General features: G+C 39.2%; 1 protein-coding gene across 2 annotated transcripts in view; it reads left to right on the top strand.

Annotated features, from left to right (window-relative positions):
• Positions 1 to 21,327, top strand: part of plxna2 (plexin A2) — a 250,079-nt gene that overhangs the window by 161,135 nt on the left and 67,617 nt on the right. For both annotated transcript variants that reach the window (XM_077610560.1, XM_077610569.1), the window contains one exon: positions 2,264 to 2,398. In XM_077610560.1, coding sequence (XP_077466686.1) covers positions 2,264 to 2,398 — 135 coding nt within the window. The remainder of the gene's footprint in view (positions 1 to 2,263; positions 2,399 to 21,327) is intronic.

The following is a 21,327-nucleotide window of genomic DNA, read 5'->3' as shown; positions in this document are numbered from 1 at the left end:
TCGCAGAAAAAGACCCCAGCAAAACTCTCGTGGTACAGAAAATTAATGAATTAATTAATTAATGGCTAAACTAAGTTTGACATGGAAAAGTACAGTTAAGCTTTTGTTGTATGGGTTTGTTCCCCTTGTGTATGAACAGATCAACTTCAAATGCACTCATGGGCAAAAAGGTCATGGGGTGGGATGAAGGTCAGAGAATCAGTGAACCTTGCAAAGAAGGACACAGCTCCCATACTGTTTCTACAACGGCTTTAAAGAACACAATAAATCGGACATGCTTTATAGATTACATATACCCCTGTGCCAAGAACATATGTTTTTTGCCACATCTATACACTATTTTTATTTTCCGAGATAACAGACTGTGTGGAGGATTATAAAAAGACTGGGTCGTTGTGAATACAGTGGATATTATCAGTGATGACATCAAATGTTCATATTACATTTGTAATTCTTTGGCCCTTCCTTCAAACCTCTAAACAATTTAGTTTGTTTTGAGAGTGAGCGTGCAATTCCGCTAGCTCTAAAAATGTCATCAAGTGATTGGATTGCATTTACATAAACAAAGCAGCAGGCAAAAAAAAAACGCTCTCACCCTCCCGCTACATTTTCTCTTGACTGACTTACGACCTTGACTTTCCCCTGTATGGTGCTTTATTGAGAGTAAGCCTGCTTTCTGATGCTGTCAGCGACTGAATAGATGGATGAACGTCGGTGGAGGGAAGCTGGCGGCCATCGTCGAATGATACAGCCATCAGGTTTCACGGGGGAGGGAAGGGGCGTTGATATTTCACGTGACGGGATTTCACTTATGCATCGGAGCCCTTGTGATGCCCTTTAAGATTTACATTTGTAATGCTACTTTGGGAAATGTGCTTACATTCGGTTATGTGGGTCCAAGGGGGGAAATTTATGAGACATGGCTTTTCCCACTGTTTTTGTGGTAACTCCGCTTCTAGTTCAAAGTGTTATTTGGGGAGTCCATCATCCGTCAGGCCAGCAATGGAAGACAAACAGAGCTAACGTTTCTCAAAGGCCTAATAATATCAGATAATAATTTAGTGGTAACCTCATCCTGCATCGGCAGGGTCATCCAGTCACCCCTTCCCTGAATATAAATCACTAAAACAAAACATGACACAGTTGAATGTGCACCAAGCATAAAGCTACCCCTCCCCAATGTTCTTCCTAAATAAGATTTAAAGGCCGCTGACAGACTGTGCAGATGGAGACAGTTCCCCCACCCTCTGCAATCTTTGGTTTCACTTTAGCTACAGCAGTAAAAACACATTTTAAAATCAGACAAGCTCACAAAAAAAATAATACAATCCACTAGCTTTTATTTGTCTAGTGTTTGTGACTATTGAGCTTTTGACAGCATGAAGTACTGTACTAATTAAGTGGATTAAACATATCTTGGCACTTGCAAACATTCTTCTAATCAGTGCAATCAGCCAGAAAAACATGTTTTTTAAAAGCGAGAAAGAAAATGAGAAATGCAATTTGCTTGTTTGGTTACATTAGCGGATTAGATTTTTTTTTCATGTACAAACCAGTGAAATAATTAACTCTTACCCAATCCTTTCCATGCATATTATTTCCCTGATCTTACATTATATATTGATCTCTCATTATATAGAGCTTTTTCATGTGACATTACTGCACTGCCGTGGAAATAGTGTGTCGATATTTTCGCTGTTAACCAAAGGCAGTACACACATTGCACACACATTTTATATGATTGTTCAGAAGTTCATCATTTTTAGCAAGATTCAACTTTCAATTCCCTCAAACATTGTATCAGTCGGTAGAATTGTGTTGCCTTTGAGTGCGCATAATTGAACTCGGAATGTGAAAATCTGCACATTTATTAGATATGCCAATATATAATCTGTATAATTTGCATACATCATGTACAGGCCATTGGACAATGATGTACGTATAGAGGAGGGATTTCATTTAGGAATATATTCACTCACGTGTGGAGTTAGCTTTTCATTATTGTAGTAATATTGCACCATAGCAAAATTTTATTTTATTTTTTCTGAAATACCCTTTGGGATCTTATTCATGACTATTTCTCCAAAAATGGCTGAGATGCCAAATCATTGCGTTTTGCTTTCCAACTCTGTTGCAATTTTCATGAATGTCAGAAGCACGTCGAGAGCTTCTTTTTCTTTTTTTGTTTTTTGCTAAGCAACAATGGTTTGTCAAGATTCTGTAGTGTCCTTAACGCCCTATTGTGCATTGTATTTTTCCTCAGATTCGCATTGATGGCCCTCCTCATGGCGGGGTCCAGTACGAGACCGTGTCGGTAATGAAGGACGGCAGCCTCATTCTCCGGGACATGGCCTTCTCCTTGGATCGGGCTCACCTCTACGTCATGTCTGAAAGACAAGTAAGCAGAGAAAACTGACAGCAAATGTTGGAACGCTATTTATTTTTGCATATGTTTTAGTAAAACGTGCGTGAAGAGTCAGGAACCGCTTTTGCCTCCCCTAGCTACAATGCACGCCACTGACACGTTCCTGTGAGCTATAAATAATCCGGGTGGCGCAGCAGGGGACGTTGTGGTAGCATTTGATAATGAAGGTGAACAATGAGGGCAGGCCGGAAGAAAGAAATAGAGATGAGAAGAAGAGTGATCCAGAGAGAGAAAAATATGGAGCTTAAGTGAAGGGCAGCTGCTTGGCTGAGTCTGATGAGAGGAAGAGGGATGAAGGTAAAAGGAACAGCTAGAGGTCGTCCCTGTACTCGTCTTATGAAGTGACAGCATCATCAGGTGAAGAGTAGCCATTCACTGTCATCCTACAGAGACCAAGTGGAATGGATGGGACAATTGCTTAGATTGACAATGCAAAGCTGAATGGAATTACAAAGCTTTGTATACGTGAATAGATTGGAAGCAGTTTTTGTTTTCGATTTATATGAAGGCACAGTACACATTTTCACAATGGAAATGGGCTGTGTGAATGAACAGACATCTTACAAGTCACTTTTGGTAAATTTTGGATCATTTCCTATTGATTTTGAGGCTTCTTGTTCATTTGTCAGTCAGTTCCTGGTGATTTTGGAGCATTTCCAGGTTACTTCCTGTTGGTTTTGGCGCATTTCAAGGTTCCCTATTAACTCTCTGGCTGCCATTGACTGTCAAGTATATAATGGTTGTACTTGACCTGACAGACAGATATTATCATTGTGATTGCATGTGAGTGGACAGACATGTTATGTTATCCAGAAACATTAAACCACACATAATATTGATAATAAAAAGTGCATTTAATTGTCATGGCAAACATTATTTAAGATTAATGATTCATTGTATATTTTCAAGAACAGACATGTTACTATTGTCTTTGGAAGCGAATGAACAGGCAGCTGATATGGCAAATGAATGGACAAACATGTTTACATCTTTGGTTTATACGACGGTACTGCCGTGGTACACAGTCGATTGGTCGCCGGTCTTTTGGTCGCCGATCTTTTGGTCGCCGGTCTTTTGGTCGCCCGGAAGGTAAGTGATAATTACCATTTAAATCGTTGCTCAAATTCCCTAAATACAAACTGCAAATTACTATTTAGTCATACTTAATGCCCTAGTAATTATTAGGCTAAAGAAAAGCTCCAAATTTCCCGGATTTTTATTGTTTTTTGTTGGAGAACTTGTTAAGACCCTGACGGACGTAGCTTCTTAAAGGGACAACGCATGTACATACAAACTCTTATACCCTCACACGTCGGCTCAGTGAAACTGCTGATGGCCATTGTTTGCTTTTATTAATGCGTAGACCGTGTTGTTTTACCTTGTTTTGTCGCCGGTCTTTTGGTCGCCGGTCTTTTGGTCGCCCCGACCGCGACAACAGGCGACCAAAAGACCGGAGACCAAAAGACGGTGACCAAAAGACGGTGACCAAAAGACCGGCGACCAAAAGACGGTGACCAAAAGACCGGCGACCAAAAGACGGCGACCAAAAGACCGGCGACCAATCGACCGCACACGGTATTGATGGACAAAATATAATATATGATTCAGATATTTCTTAGGCCAGCAGAGAAGGCTTTGAAAGCCCTGATGGCCCGCCACTGATATGACGGTTACTGCCGTATATCAAAGATGTAGGGTTGTATGTAAATGGTGGAGGTGTGAATGATTGTGATTTGGGACCAAGTTCAAGTGCTGTCCACCTATCTCCTGAAGTTAGCTGCGATAGACTCCAACACCCCTGCGTTCCTGACCGGGATAAGCAATGTTGAAAATAGGTGTATTTAGTCATTGTATATTGTGCATATGAATGGACAAACATGAACTGACATGATGGAAATATACGGACAGGTATACAGCATGTATGTTGTATGTTTTATGCATTTAAAAAAGGGCTGATCTGTGTGTCTATGTAAGGGCGGATGTTTTAATCACAGGTGTTTGTGGGTTGACTGACAAATCATCATAGCATCGCTCCGAGGTAACAGGTTAGCACATAGCAGTGGCAGTTTCCAATGCTTCATCATCTCCCTAGAGATAAGCAACAGACACAAATAGCTGTGGGGTGTGTGATTTGTTTTATTTCACACAAAAAGATTTCACTGTAAAAAAAACACACAGCTTTGTTTTAGTCAGCGTATGCCTGCTGGGAGTGTAAAAATATAACAGTGTCACATTGAATCTTATCTGCGGCAGTTTGGCCGAAACTTGCAATGCTGCTGACTTGAACAAACAATTTGGCACCTCAAATCTCTTTTGATATATGGATCAGAAACTTTTAACACATTTCTACTTTATGGCGATGCTGGTTTTAATATAAAATTCTTGAAGTATTTTTATTTACTTATCTTTTGTCTAAAATCCATTTGTACTATTGCAGAAAGGAGGCAATTAAATGTGATGAGGTGAATAAATAAGGTTGTGTATTCTTCACAACGACAGCTAAGGACAGCTAATGTAATGAAAGATCTACATTGTTAGACAGAGGTGTATAATCTATTTAATCTATCATTTCTTTGTAAAAGAAGTTTGGGATGCATGGTAGTTATATGGCTAACACTTTTTCCCCAAAGTTTAGAGGTCAAACATTGAAATCTGGGTTCTGACCTTCCAGTTTCCTGTGTGTTAGTGTCACTTCAGTCTCTAAATGAATATTAATTTTGAAAGGTTTTGTTGGTTCTTTACTACAATAAGATGCCCATGAGTCCCTTGCGTACTTCCCAAATGTTTTTGCCTCAATATGAGGCCTCTGGAATTGGAATTTTAACTGCCTTCACTGAAGTTTTCAAATTTTGTCTTAAATCTGCCACGCTGAAAAACATGTTCCAAGATACTTAATCTGAGTGGAAGAACTCATTGACTGCCAGATTAGGTGTACGGGATTATATCATTTGTGACACATTTTGAAATCTTCTATTCGTGTCCAATGATCTGAATGTCTTGAGTGACATTTGTTCTCGTTCCTGATCAATTTATATAGGAGCACCACCAGAAAAGAAGGTGAAGCCTGAAGACAATATTGCAACATTGCAGGCTCAGCCATGAGGAAGTGTTGTGGCAGCATAAAAACTATCCAGCCATTCATGTGAATAAAACCTTCAAACTTCTGGTCCAATAAAGCTGCAGTTCCTCACGCAAGACCCAAAATGTTGGATTGAACATTTTTAACCCAAATGAATTGCTGATGTCATTTAATACTAAAGTTGGGATAGGGATCTTGCTTAAAATTTAACTGACCAAGATCTTATTGTCCAACAATCTCTAACAATGACCCTCAAACTATAGCTCTCGTGTACATGAAACAAATGTAACTAGATGTGAGTACACTGTGAGGAAATTTAATTCATGGTTAGTTCAAGTATAGACTTAGGTATTTATTTTTAGACAATCCAGACTTTTAGGCACTTAATCAAATGACATGGCCTTACGTCAGAAGCATATTTTAAATGTTAAAAGGTCATTAAAGATATCGACATTCCTGAATATGTATCCAACTCCGAAGCGAAGAGACATTTCCCACTGACGAATTCCTCCATATTTATAAAATATTTAATTACCATTTAATCAGCAGATGAAACGAGCTTTTGATGTCGACTTGTGTGAATGAAAAGAAATGTGCCATTAACATTTAGCACATAAACCCCCCATATATATGTTCATGCCTGTGTTCAAGGTTACCACTCAAGCATTGCGCCAGACGGAGACTTGTGGTCTTATCGCTTTTGACAAACCTTGATTTTAATGAACATGAAATCTCTCTATCTATTTAGCATTTGGATTCCGTTCCCAATTGTTGCTAAGATTAGATCTGTATATGTGAACAGTTACTGACCGACAACCAATTCATGAGATAGGCCTACAACTCACGCTATATTAAATCCATTTTGAATTTGGGATTGACCATGTCAAATAGCAGGATTAGAATTATTGCATCCAGGAACAACATCAAATTTCCAAGGTACTACACTGTGCGCATCTTAGAATGCACCCGGCCAAGCGCTTGCTGGGTTAGGTGGCGAGAACAAAGCAGGGATGATATCAAACACAAAGCAGGACAGATTTTGGCTCCAGTTGCATTTCCTACTCAGAATAACAAAGACACTCAATGTGCACGACAGAGTGGGAAGGACTCGGTACAGAAAGAGAGGAAGGAAGAGAGATTTTTCGCTCTCTTTTCACACCTGCTTGTGTACGTGTCTCGTATGTACATGTCTGCATGTTCGCCTGTGTGTTGTGCCTCAACATAATACACTAACCACCAACCACATTGCCCACTGTTTTCATTTGCATAGATACCAACATAGTGCACTGGTTGCACACATTGCCACTTCTCAAAGTCACTATTCAAATTTGGACCAAGACCTTCTTCTTTTTTTTAATCAGCAGGACCATGCAAATTTGAATCTTGCCTTTAGGCTTTTTTTTTTTTTTAATATAAAAATAAAAGAAACATTATTAGCGCCTTTTAAAATCAATAGAGTAGAATAAGAGAACATAATGTATATTTCATAAACCACCATTAAATCAGATTGTGAACACTAATTACATTATACTGCTACAGAGTAGAAGCACTTCATTAGTTTTGTCAAGGAAAAGCCTTTAATGAGAGTTTCCTTGCATGGTAATAGATTAAAAAATACCCCGCTACCCCCTTCCAACCCCATGTATGTAGTATCATAACTAACACTATGATCCTAGATTTGTCACGTTGGGTCTGGGTACCATTTTGCAGTTAAGTTGATTCCTGACTCTTAAGCTTTCATGCCTATTTGCAAGCACATTCCAGTAAGTAACAGGAAAATTAGGTTTTTTATATTCACTATTTGTGTTTAGTCATGTGGGTTTTAATCCGATGTTCGGATAACAACTACTGGTTTGGTATTCGCATGGCAATATTACCTTTTAGCCTAATCTATCACTTTAAATTCTGAAAAGAACAAAATCAATGTTGCTTTTTTGTTGTTCAACACAAAGTGACCTGTTGGGATAAATGGCTCAAGTTACTATTACTTGCTTTCTACCTGATTTAGAATTGTCAATATGTCTATGATGTTCTTCATACCCTTTTGTTGTGCATTTTCTGCGCTTTTGCGGCTACTGGCCATTGCATGTGGCGGAAAATAACAGTGAGTGAGTTAAGTGTCGGTTGCTTTGGTCAGCAGCCAGTCTGGTGAGCCAAGGCTGTGATGTATTATTCATTGAGAGATTTTACATTTGAAAGGAATCTGAAGTCTAACACACAGGATAGCCCGCAAGATTTTTGAAGCATTTTTGTCATAATGCTTAGTGATTGCTATGTTACTTTTATTTTCCTGTTTTACAATGGTTGTTAAATATCCGATGTTCTTATAATTGCGGGTTTTGTAAAAATATTAGTTTGTACTTAATCTAAAACAATTTTTCTTTCATTAGTGTAATTGTCTAAGTAAAAGCAATTCGTTTGCAGGACCAACTTTTGCCAATATACCTCTATATCAGGGATCGGGAACCTTTTTGACGAAGAGAGCCATAAACAATTCATATTTTCTAATGTTATTCCTTGAGAGAGAAAAAGAATACTTTTGACAACATTCTTATGCAGTTGCTAATCAATGAGAGTATGCATTCTAGCAGAGTCTAATGCAAAAAAAGAAGACTAAAGCAGCACTGGACGTAGTAGCTCAGTTTTGTCACCAGCGGGTTCCATATTTTAGCTCACAGGTTAGCGAAGAGCCAGATGCACCCATCGAAAGAGCCACATGTGGCTCCCGAGCCATAGGTTCCCTACCCCTGCTCTATATAGTGCACACTATGTAAGAACGGATGACCATTCTTAAATGTTAAATAACATCAGTATGTGATTTATTTACCAAATATTTAAACATAATTCATTCACAAATTGGGCGGCACAACTGAATTGCAAAAACAACAAAGAAATGTCTTTGGATACATATAATATGTGATTGTGACATTCCGCACAGAACACATTGAGGTCATCCTTGTAATATGATTTGTTTTCTTGGCTTGTTTTCATAAAACAGTATGCTGAGTTGATTCTAATGATGGTTCAGCCTCCAATATTTTACAACTCTGACAGCCATATTGATTGAAATGTATTGAGCACGCTGCTCATCTTGGTAATAGTCTAAGTAGTCATAAAACGGCTTCCATGTAAAACTCCTTTTGTCTATTTTTACACCGCTTGTCATAATAAAAGTTGTAGGTGAGATTTATACTAACTGGCTTTGCTCAGGACGCATGACCTGGTCTCATCCAATCACAGAGATGTGGTGGTTGCAAATATATTTATATTTTTGGCGGTGTTAATAATAAAAGTGAATTCACTATGCAGGCTTGTAATGAAATGGCAGTCACCACACTATTGGTTTGTTTTTCCATGCGTTCCTGTCAATCTCTTTAGCACACAATAAATCGCCTCCCCTTTTTCGCCTTTCTTTGCTGACCTGGTTTCATGAAATGCCGACATTCCCACACAGAATTATCAGAAAAGAAAGACTCTTTTTACCCCCAACCATGGCAATTTCTCCCAGGTGCTCAGGTGTGAAATTTGAAATCCATGCATGGTATATCTCTTTTTTTCTTTTTTGGTTTAGCCATTTTCTATGAAGCTTCTTGTCACCCTGTTCCCCTTTTTAAGCACATAGACATTCTTGCTGTGGGTTTCCTTTATCGACCTTTCCGCCCCTATGAAACTCTACTCTCCCCACCCACCCACACACACACACACACACATGTACGCATGAACAAGACATGCGCACACACAACGAAAGTCCTTTGTTTGGCCGAGGTGGGTAGATTGGAAGTAAATTGGTTCAGTGGTTATTAAGGCAAGAGGAAATAGAATTCATTCACACATTATCCAGGATTATAGCTGGCATGTCTTGTACTATACTACATATATTAAACAGCCTCGGAACACACTGCTGAGGTCGGGGATACAAATCAAAATCAAATGGGACATTTTACTGACATGCAAAAATTAGACTGAAAAAATAGGCTAAATTAGTCTTTTTTTTTTTTTTTGCATGGCAACACACTCGTAACAAAACATAAACAAATTTAGATGAACTTGGGTTTCGATGCAGACACACTAAAAAATAAGTTTAATCGAATCTAACACTAAACTTAATTCTAATTTTGATACCTTTCACCTCCCGGGTTGGCTCTTTTTGCACCGCCTCCTCACTGTCTTTCAGTCAATATCGAAGGTTGTTGGAGTTTGTATTCCCTTCAAAATATTCTCAAAATGATGCACACAAATGTCCTCACAATAGGATAACGCACGACCACTTGCATACGAGAAGTAGTATATACGCCATTCGCACTGACTAACGGGGAAAAAAAACACAGAAAAAATGCAACGCTCCGCCCAGTGCTCGCAGAGACATTACAAAGAGGGAGTTGCGACCAGAGACATCACACGAGGGAGTTGCGGGGAGAGAGACAGTGCCCATGATGTTCTTATGAGCAGCATCTCGCGTCCGCTGTCTGCTCGTATATCAAAATTTGTCTCGTATCTCAAGATAAATATTTGCCCGAAATTTTACTCGTATCTCGAATTGCACGTATGTCGGGCCACTTGTATGTCGAGGTACCACTGTATATATATATTTTGGGCAATACTCCTTTGATTTTGGCAACATTTTTTAACATCTCTACTTTGATTATATCACGGTTTAGAGTTTCAAAGTGCCAAACTAATAGACAACTAACAGTGTGTAACTCACATAACCAATCCGTATTTTAAACCCATACCTTAGCCAGGAGAATCAATTAGGATTAAATTTGACATGTTGTCCCGTATTTCCAATGAGAAAACCTACAAACCTTCAGTAAATCTGACCAAACTTGGATTTCCAAACACTGTTCAAGAAGCATACAATTAATTAGTGCTTGTTTGTGTGTGGTAATTGTTTTACATATGTGCCAAACTGTTGCCGTAGTATAACAAACACATTATGCAGAATCAAGCCTCTGTCGAAGTTGTTTGAAGCCAATAGTAATGTGACTACAGTTTAAACAAATCTGAACATTCCTTGTCAATTTGAGCCTAATGTAAAATGACTGCTAATTAGTGTAATATGAATTCAAGCATTTATCCAAACAACAGAAAAAACTCTATAAGTAAACCTTTAGAAACAGTGATGTCGTCTAAATATTGTAAAATGGAAGTGTACAGATAATTAAATAAGAATGGTAATTACACTCGGCAGCCAACCATGTAATGACAAGGATTTCACAAGGAAGATCCCCCCTCAGGTGTACTCACTACACGTATATTGTACGTTGTGGCATGAGTTCAGTCAATGAAAACACGGTGTCACTTTACAAATGCCGTCTCCCAAAAATCTGATGAACACATGCAATAATAATTCAATTTTTCATAACCTGTGTGGTCCATAGAGCCCTTCTATGGTTATCTTGCCTGACTCCCAGACAATAATTTTCGAAATTCAAACCCAATTCCAGCCTCCGTTCAAACTTTGAGGCAAAAATGAAGAGAGTATACTTTTCAAAGAATTGACATGGGAACGTGAACTCCGTGAAGCTATGCCCTCTTTGCCTTGTACCTGCCCCAGGGCAGTGTGGCTGGCTTTCAGCTGCCAGAAAGTGAACAAACCCAGAGGCTTTGACCTTTGGCTTCTGTCACGTTCTGACAAAGAGTTTCAGTGAGCTGACATCCAAAGACACGGGCAACATAGAAAGCGGTGCTGGGGATTAAAGAGGTCAGCGGAATGTGAATTCCGCAGTAGTAGCGGGGGTCATAAGTCACTTTGATACATGCTTATCTTTCTAGTACCATGTTGTTTACATCTGGGACAAAGTTGCTCATTCATTGCCCACTGGATAACTAATAATACAGTTTGACAATTATATATGAAAATGTTTAATAATAGAGACAGAATACTGTACTGGAGCCATATATGAATTAAACCACACAAAACAACATCATGGTTTACTATATTTGGAAATTAACTTTGAAACCCGGCAGCACTGTGAACAAGTGGTTAGGACGTGCGCCTCACAGTTCTGGGAACAAGGGTAACATCACCGGTGGTTTCTGAGTTCTGACCTTTTATTATTTAAAAACCATTGCTTGCTTAATGACAATTGCTATAAAACATTCTAAATGCATGCAGAGAAGCTTTATTTTTAAGAGATAATGATGATTTTCATTTGCTATTTGTGGATGCACAAATATATGTATGTGCGCCCTATGCCAACATCCATCTAGAAGAGGCAAAAAATATTTTGGAAAGCTGGTTCTGGCTTTGAGTGATGATCCGCCAGCCTGTAAGGTGTGTGCGGTCCATTCGCTGGCCGTGGTAGATGAGGGTCAGCAAATCAATAGCAATGCCGCTTCCTTGTCCAGGTGCTTTAAGATCGAGAGGGCCTTGTGAGATTCTTCACAGTTTTGCTGACAGGTACACTTGCTATTGACACCCGAACAAATAGGGACAAATTATCCCGTCGATACACGTATCCATTGTTATTGATGAGGCAATTTGCCTTTTCATTTTAAAGAGACACTTTTTTACAGCCTTTACTGACTTGAGGTTAGAGTAAAGAGTTAGGGTTCATGCTTTGCTGTGGACTTAAATGATAGAATAACTTTTCAGTCATTTCTAATGTATCACCACCGGTATTTGTAACCACACATGGCAGCAATCTATGTGAAATAGCTTATTTTTTACGGTGCTTTAAACACACCATGCGATTGAACGGGCAGTCGTCCTCATAGGTCATCTGACCTTAAGCTTGTGTGTGATCATGTGACCCTATTGCTATAATGAAGTTATTTGATTATTGTTGTGTGCGGAGTAAGAGTAGCGTTTCTTCTTTACAAATGTATTCAAATAAAAGTAAACAATGGCGTAGTAAAACTACTCTTAAAAGAGCATTTTGCTCAAAATTTTACTCAAGTCATTGTAATGGAGTAAATGGAACTCGTTACTACCCACTTCTGCTACTCAAGAAGCACTTGACATTTATTTCATGAATATCGTTTTAAGTGTCTTTCACCCTTTTGTCAGGGTCATAGTTGTGTTGTAAAGGCATGCATGTCGGCCTCTGTTCCCTGGGTGCCAGCCTATCAGACAAAGCCGCTTCATTTGCATGAGTAGGCATTGTTAATTGACTTAAGGCAGGATTAGTGCTAATCAGGTTTTCTGCCCTGGAACCAGTGGCCAATTCTAACCTCATTATTTGAGGTGAGTGCATCCCATCAGTCCCCCATCAGGCAGTTAATTGATAGCAACCTGAGCGCCGAGTTCCCTGTTTTAAACTCATCTAACTCGCGATGTCTAACCGTATCTTTTCCTTTGCTTATTAAGTAGCAAAGTCAACAAAGCAAATGGCAAAGGGAAGAGACTGCAGGCCTCAGGAAGGACATCAACATTATTCAGTCTTTGTGTTAGCAATACTGTGTGGATTTGCAAGCCTCTGGACCTTAGCCAGACTTTGTATATTAGCAAGACTAGAGGTGTTAACAAGACTGTGAGAGATAGCAAGACGGTGGGTGTTAATGCGGCATCAGTGGTGAGCAGAACCTGATGTACAGTGTAGTGGTGGTATGGAATTGGCATATTGTGTTTGGATTGTGTATTGTGAGTGTGATATATTATAGTTCAGGAAATCTTTATTGTTTACTGCTTGTGTCCCAAGCACAGAGCAACAAAATTGATTCCATTAAGTAGATTATACTTGACCTGTAGTTTTGTACAGGGTTGCTCCATTGCATTATGTGGTTGCTCTAATGTGATCTACTTTACAGTTGGCAGTTAATGTGCAGTGTATTGTCTCTTTATGTTGTGCAGTGTATATTTGGTGTGGATGATACAGTAACGTTGCTGTTCTATATAAAGGACTCTAGGTTAAAGCATTTTATAAAAGTAGTTTATTTAGTTTATTAGTAATTGATGTAAGTGTGTAGTAATTGCCAAATTACTAGTTTTTAATAATTCCTTCTTTGTGCAATTTTTTCACTTACCGCACCGACCTTGAAGCATGAGATTAGCCACCCAAAACCACCCACCCCACCGTCACATGTACATAGTACATGCATGCATTCTTGCACGGACGTACTCCCTAGACAACCCTCCACCCAACACCCCACTGAACGTGTGACATAATAAGAGATAATGAGGAAAAGGATACCTGATGCTCAGATTATGTGACACTTGTGTGTGTTACTCTTGTGGCCTTGACCCACACACGTCATCTGGCTACACCAAAGTTAGCCTTCTGCGCTTTTGTATTGTATTTAATTGAAGAGGCCACATAAACACATTTATTTAAAAAATATCATAATATTAATAAACATAATAGTAATATTGCTGTCAAGACAACAGCTATATCATATTTTTCCAGTTTGCTTGGAAAATATTTATCTAAAAATAAGAATAATAATGCACATTTTACAGTAGAGAAATAAACTATCAAACCATAAGTTGTTAGGAGGTCTCTAAAATTTTTGTTTCATTAAAACCATCATCATTGTTGCAGAAGTGTAGTATTTTAAAAATCACACTTCCTACACATTTTACACATTCAAAAAAACACCTGTTCAAGATGTTACCTTATGTTTTGGTCTTATTGGTCTTACATTCCATCTAATCACTTTCCAAGAAATCCATGTTTTTTAGTAGGTTTTTTTGTGAACTCATACTAATTCCGCAGTTTTGTCTATTTGTTACCGGGTACTAGCATGGTGTTCATAGTGTGCATGTGTGCGCGTGAGTATGTTTCCTTACTCCAAACAAAGGAGCCACATTAATCAGTTTTATAATTAAGTGCTGTGTCTGTCAGCTGCCTTCATGCAGCCTCTTCTTCCTGTCCCCTCAATTTCTGTCTGTCTGACTATTTAATGGCACAGTATTTTTCCCCCTAACCATCTCCTACCCCACCCTCCGTCTGGGCAGAATGGGGCTGACATTTATTGTGGGGCTAATGGTGGCGTTTCACTGCTCCTAATTTTAGGATTTAATTGCAATAATTATTTACAAGCCTAATTAGAGCTCAGAGAGTGTTAGACAGACAGGAGGAGCTGAATGGACCATAACTGGATTGGAGGGTGGGGGAGTTTGGCGGGCGTTTGGGACTGAAATGTGTGGTCATGTGATATTGTTTGTTGGGTGAGCTCATTTAGGGATTTGTCCATATTGCCATTTTTAGGTTAGAATTGTATAGATCTATTAATCTGCTCAGAATACAGTGTATGATGTTATAAAAAAAATAGCCGAAATGGTAGATAAAGAAATGTCAGAGGGTCAAACTGTCAGTTGGTAAAGCTACTTTGAAGATTAATGACAATGTGTCAACGGTATGCTGGAATTGAGACTCCTTCAGTACACCTTGCGTCCACGAAATATTCCCTTCCACAAGACCTGCCTGCACTTATAGACCTTTGATGCACCAGGACGCCAATCTTGTCTCAGTCTTCCAATTCCAAATGATATCCGTCGTGGTTTGCACTGGCATGAAAATTCACTCGTGTTTATGTATAAGTGCAAATGCACAACCTATAAAAATAGGTTCCTTTATATGCCGACATATTCCTCGACTACACAATGCTTTTGGGCAATATAACCACTTTGTTTGTCCTCCAGTGCCTCAACCAGCTGTCTGTTTGACGGGGTGCAATCCCTTTGACTCTCTGATGGATCAACATGTATATGTATTATATTCTCTCTTTTTCAACCCTGTCGACTTCGTTTTTTTTTCTCCTGACAACATAGCATCCAGGGGGAATGTCTTAGTCCCACAATGCCAATCTTCTCCCCTGTAGTTTTCACTTTGGCAATGCTGTCAATGTTAGCTCTGGTGATGGATGCAGTGTCAATGACTCTGTCTGTGTGTCTGTATCATTCCCTGGTTCACTATAGTTGTTTTTTTTCTTTTTACCTTTTTAGACATTGTTAAAAGATGCTGTGCTGTGTCTGAAGGGGGTTGTGTCCATTTGAAAGGTCAGGGGCCACTAATGTTTGAGAAAAGGCCTACCTTTTTTTAAATTGAAGTTAGAGTTCTACGTTTTTTTATTTCCAATTTTCCTCTTTCGCAAAAATACCGAAGAATGGGGTGTTTATAAAGAAATGAAGATACAAGTGAAGAAAATCCCTGAGGGTCGATTAGACAATCCAATACAAATGGGGTTATTTATACTCACACAGTAGTGTTGCTGAGGCGCAACAAACTGATGGTTGTTTGTTATGAATGAATGTTGTGATGCGTAATGTTCTCCATCCGAATGAATCTGTTCCATTTCATCACATTGCAAGTACCTGAAGGCAGTTACAATCAATGGATGTGATCATTTGAGGATGGAGCCTTCCCCGTGTTCTCTGAAATCCCATCAATCAGGGTGAGAGGGTGCTGTCCCTGTGTAATTCATGTACTGCGATAAAATCGACTTCATTGAACACGACTTGACCAATGCTTGGAGAAAAACACGTGCATATGAGTTCGACTATTCAAGATGATGGATGGATGGCATAAATCTCCATATAATATTGTTGTAGGAATATTTAAAAGAACACAGACCACATATGGCAGCCAATTGAATTATGACTTCTTCTTGACTTGTAAATCAGATATATGCACCCACTAGGTTGTCACCGTGTGGTAGCAGATAGGCTGCAAGAGCTGTGTTAGGGATTTGGGTCCAAAACCCAATCCTACAGCCCTAATGCACCCCAAAAGGCAGGAGAACTCTCAGATGAAGGATTTATTTATTCCTGCTGAAGCAATTGGGGAGCAGTTAATTTGGTAGCCGCTGTCTGAGAGAGACTCCCTCGCATAGAAGGCAGTTTGGGCAAATTATGTTGATTTTCTTCCTCTGCCAAACAAAGACGTGTAGGCTTTTTACCCCTCACTGCTGGAGATCTGTGGCTGACTCGTACTTCTCACCCGCAGTGCTTCTTCACAGGGAGATCCAATCCTCCCTATCCACAATTAGAAATCCTTTATTGAAATGTGGTGATGATGACAATGTAAGAAGGATTACATTCCTGAGAAAAATCTGCCAAACACACACACACAGAATACTATAAAGGTGTTACAGTGGAAAGAATCTAAAACATAATCCATAATACGGGCTGGTGAAAAATTATGTTTGACTATTGTATGAAATTATTCATATTATCGTTTTATTACATTTCATTACTGATCTAGTCACATTCATTTCTTTATGCTTGTTGTTATGCATGATCCTTCCTTTGTCTGACATCCAAAAGAAAAAGCACGCACAACAGATGTACAGCGGTACCTCGACATACGATCTTAATCCCTTCCGGGACTGAGATCATATGTTGAGCTTTTCGTAACTCCAGCGGACGTTTCCCATTGAAATGAACTAAAAACAAATGAATTCGTTCCAAGCCTCTGAAAAAACACCAAAAACAGGATATTGGATTGGAAAAAATGTTTTATTTCTTCTAATTCTCCATCTATTAACAAAGTAACACATAACTAGTGGTTTAATAGTAATAAAACGTGTTCGGGGGACTTTATCCACGGCAACAAAGCACTCATAAACGAACAAACAAATTTAAATTTACTTGGATTAATATATACAGACACTCAAACATACGTTTCATGTAACTTTACACAAAACTGAATTCTAATTTTCTTTTATTTTTTTTACCTTCGTTCTGGGCGGGTTAGCTGTTTGCCACGCCTCCACCCTCACGTTCGCTATCGATGGGCTGTTTGCTGTTGTATTCCCTTCAAAATATTCCGACAATGATGCACACAGATGTCCTCACAATAGGATAACGCACGACCACTTGCCAACGAGAAGTAGTCTTGAATTAGCGATCGCGGGAGCTAGCAGGCTAAGGAAGGAATAACAGCCTACCCACGTATTGATTGTGGGTAATTAAGTTTTATTCTGAGAAAGGGTGCAATTGCCTATCGGTGTTGTGTGCACGAGTATACTTCACTACCCAGAAAGCCCTCTTTTTGCCCGCGCATGCGCGTTGTGCGTTTCCTGGTCGATGCTAGGAGAAACTCGTCTGAATAAATCGTTCAGTGCTCGTAGATATCTGTTATACACGAAAGAGATGCGGCAAAAAAGACGCTACAATGATAAACAGCCTCTCATGTCATGGCCACCTGGCTTGGTCGCATCTCGAAATTTTGATCGTATCTAGGGGGAATTACTCGATCGAAATTTTCATCATACCTCGAGCATGCCGTAGGTAGAGCTGATCGTAGGTCGAGGTACCACTGTATGTCATATAATTAACAATATGACAATTTGCTTAAACTGAGAGGCATATTTTTCCTAAATTGCTTTAAGTATGTGACCTTCGACCTTAAACCTACTTAAAAAAAAACACTGATCATTGAAATGTTTACTTGTCACGCACATTGCCAGTGTAGAAAAAAATGCAGGTCCTTTATATTGTACATAAACCTTAATCTGCACCCAATAAAAGTATGGAAGCATTATACTAAGAAAGATAATTACATTCGAGAAGTGATTGGCAACCATGTGTGGTGGCACATGAGTGTGCCTTAAGGGATCCGTCACGTGTGCTGATGGAAATGAGTTTGACTTAATTGATCTGAAAATGATTTATTTACTGTGAATAATGATTTCTAATTTATGTATGAACGCTCGGAACATATATTGACAAAAAGAACAATCACATGCCCTTCCACTGAATAGCAGAAGTTAAACATTTTCTAATTGATTTTTTTTCTCGATTATTCTTCAGGTAAAATGTTAATATAATGATATATATATATATAAAATAATATATTATAAAAATGTCAAGTAAAAGTATGTCTTGTGCCAATAAAAGTTTTCTTGGATAATTTATTTAGTTTGTTATATGTTACCCCACCACCCAAAACATGTCTCGACCAGTCCAGGCTCTACCCCAGATTTACCGAGGATAAACTCACAATCCCTTAATCTTGAACAGGAAATGGAATGACTAAAGTATCCTGTATATTTGTAAGTGTTTATCTGTCCCAGGGTTAAGGTTAGCTAAACCATTCAGACATTTAAAATAAAGCTGCAATGATTAATCGACAACTAAACAATCAATTTAATCAACAATTATTGAATGATCCTTTAATCGCTTGGAGACCCTTGTTAAATCCAAATTCAGAATTTTTATAATTTCAAGTATCAAAAGGAGATATTCTCACATTTCTGTCATCGACTGGTTTTCAAAGTAAGACATTTAAATTATCAACTGCTTTGCTTTTTTTTACGTTATGGACAAAAAACACTCACTCACAATATATTGACTTTTGACCATTTTTTTACACTGGAAGTTTTAAATAATGTTCCATTTTTGAAGAGAGGATGTATGTTTTTTTTTCTTCCTAATTCCTAAAATATTATAGAGATACAGATTAATCGATTATTGCAATCTTCATTTTCTGCAGCCCTAGTTTACAGAATTTGAACCTCGTTTGTGCATCAAGCACTGTGTGTTCCTATGGCGCACATACACCATCAGTCAAACGATATTGTATTGTCAAGACGCTCTGTGGCCTATCCCCTCCGATCAATACACGTGCTTGTTGCCACACATCTACAAGTATACCGTGGAGGACTTCTTATCCCTCATACGCTCCTCAAATACCACACACAAACATGTTCACGTTCGTTGATGTGCGATGGCCTTGGCGGCTTGCTCATTAGGAGCCGCATTGACAGTCGGGCATCCCGCCGAGAGAGAAAGACAGACAGTCGAGAATTTCATCGAAATTCCGGTGTCAGGAGTTAACTCTCACCATGCCTCAGGGAAGCTGGAGGAAAATAAAATGTGACGGGGGGAGAAACAGGAAGAAAACCGTCATGAAGAGCATGCAGGAAGATACAATGTTTTATGCACGCTAACTTGATACATCACCGTGCATTGATGACACTCCACTTTGCGCGTAACTAAACAACCAATGCCGACTTTATCACGGCGTGATTTTTAACTAGTGTCTCCGATGATGAGCAAAATTGTTAATCGAGTCAGTAGTTGTATAACAGGCCACACCTCCCCCGTCCAATTCATTTTGAGGATGAGTGCCTTATTTAATTGGAAGGGGAGCAGGAAAGGAGGTGTTCTGGGTCTACTCAGTAAACAAAATCACAGTTGGAATACAAACTCAATCACTACCCATGTGTCCAAAAAAAGGATTGAGGACATAAATAATTGATACACACCTGACTGCATCGACTTCTTTGACTTTTTTATACTCCACACTGCTTGATTCATTCAGTCCATTATTTTATACTCTCTGTCTCCTCATTGCTCACTTTTCTATGGTAGTCTGTCATTGTAGACCTATTCATCAGCCCCCCAGCTTTGTCGGTTGCTTGCAGCTATTCTTTGCTGTCTGTCTCCCCATAGGCATCAACAGGTCTCACCCTATTTACAATGGTGTGTCTCCTCTCCTTTTTTTCTTCTTCTCTCCTGCATCTTCACTCAAAATCTCTCCTGTCACTTTTCTTGCGTCACCTCTATTTCTCTTGCTGTCGTCCTTTCTATCTTTGGCTACATCTTCTATTTCCCATTGTGTTGCTTCTCTGTGATGCCACGTCAGTATGACTTCCCATTTCTCATTATATCATTACCTCACCCAGTTATCTTCCGTCTTTTTTTTATGATCTCCATTTTTCCCTCACAGGTCTTTGCCACCTTTAACTTTCATATTCTGTTTCCCTTCAACTCTCCTTCTCTTTTATTCTGTCTTCTCCTGCTTACTTCTACTTACACTTAAAATCATCTCTAATTATTCCTCTTGCCTCATCAGCTCCCTTTCTCACCTCTGCTGTCTGCATCTTCTCTCTACATTTCCTACTTCCAGACAACTAGACCCCCCCCCCCCCCCCCCCCCATCTTTTTTCTCGACTATTTCTGCATATCTTCTTGCTACTCATACAGCATGGTGGCGGTACACGGTCGATTGGTTGCCGGTCTTTTGGTCGCCAGTCTTTTGGTCGCCCGGAAGGTTATTGATAATTACCATTTAAATCGTTGCTCAAATTCCCTAAATACAAACTGCGAATTACTATTTAGTCATACTTAATGCCCTAGTAATTATTAGGCTAAAGAAAAGCTCCAAATTTCCCAGACTTTTATTATTTTTTGTTGGAGAATTTGTTAAGACCCTGACTGACGTAGCTTCTTAAAGGGACAACGCATGTACATACAAACTCTTATACACTCACACGTCGGCTCAGTGAAACTGCTCATGGCCATTGTTGGCTTTTATTGATGCGTAGACCGTGTTGTTTTACCTTGTTTTGTCGCCGGTCTTTTGGTCGTCGGTCTTTTGGTCGCCGGTCTTTTGGTCGCTTGTTGTCGCGGTCCGGGCGACCAAAAGACCGCGACCAAAAGACCGGCGACCAAAAGACGGCGACCAATCGACCGCACACAGTAGCACACATTGGTTTCGCACTACAATATTACAATATCGACATTTATCTGTGTTAGCTTTCCGACTTTTTGGCTGATTTTTTTTCATTTCAGGTTTTAGAACTGAAAACATGTTTGCCATTTTGGAAAGATTGTCTTGCGCGGCAATGAATTGGAGAGATGAAATAAAGTTTGTCAACGGACGTTAGGAGACTCAATAGGGTGATTAACCCTGCAGTGCAAGACAATGTTCACTCATGTCACTCCTAATTAATCTCCACGTGAGAAAGGAAGTTGGGAGGGAAGGCAAGGATCTGATGGTTCAATTAAATATGCAATAAAATGGTTAGTTTGCATTCAAAACCAACTGAAAAAAACTAAAATTGTCTTATGCGGATATTTCCGTCCACTCCATATCCTAAATCTCCAGCCAAATTCATAGAATTTTGTCCATGTGTTTGTCTGTTTAGTATT

This window comes from Stigmatopora argus, chromosome 1 (genome assembly GCF_051989625.1).
Source record: "Stigmatopora argus isolate UIUO_Sarg chromosome 1, RoL_Sarg_1.0, whole genome shotgun sequence".
NCBI classification, from domain to species: Eukaryota; Metazoa; Chordata; class Actinopteri; order Syngnathiformes; family Syngnathidae; genus Stigmatopora; species Stigmatopora argus.
This window is presented reverse-complemented; position numbering and strand designations above follow the sequence as displayed.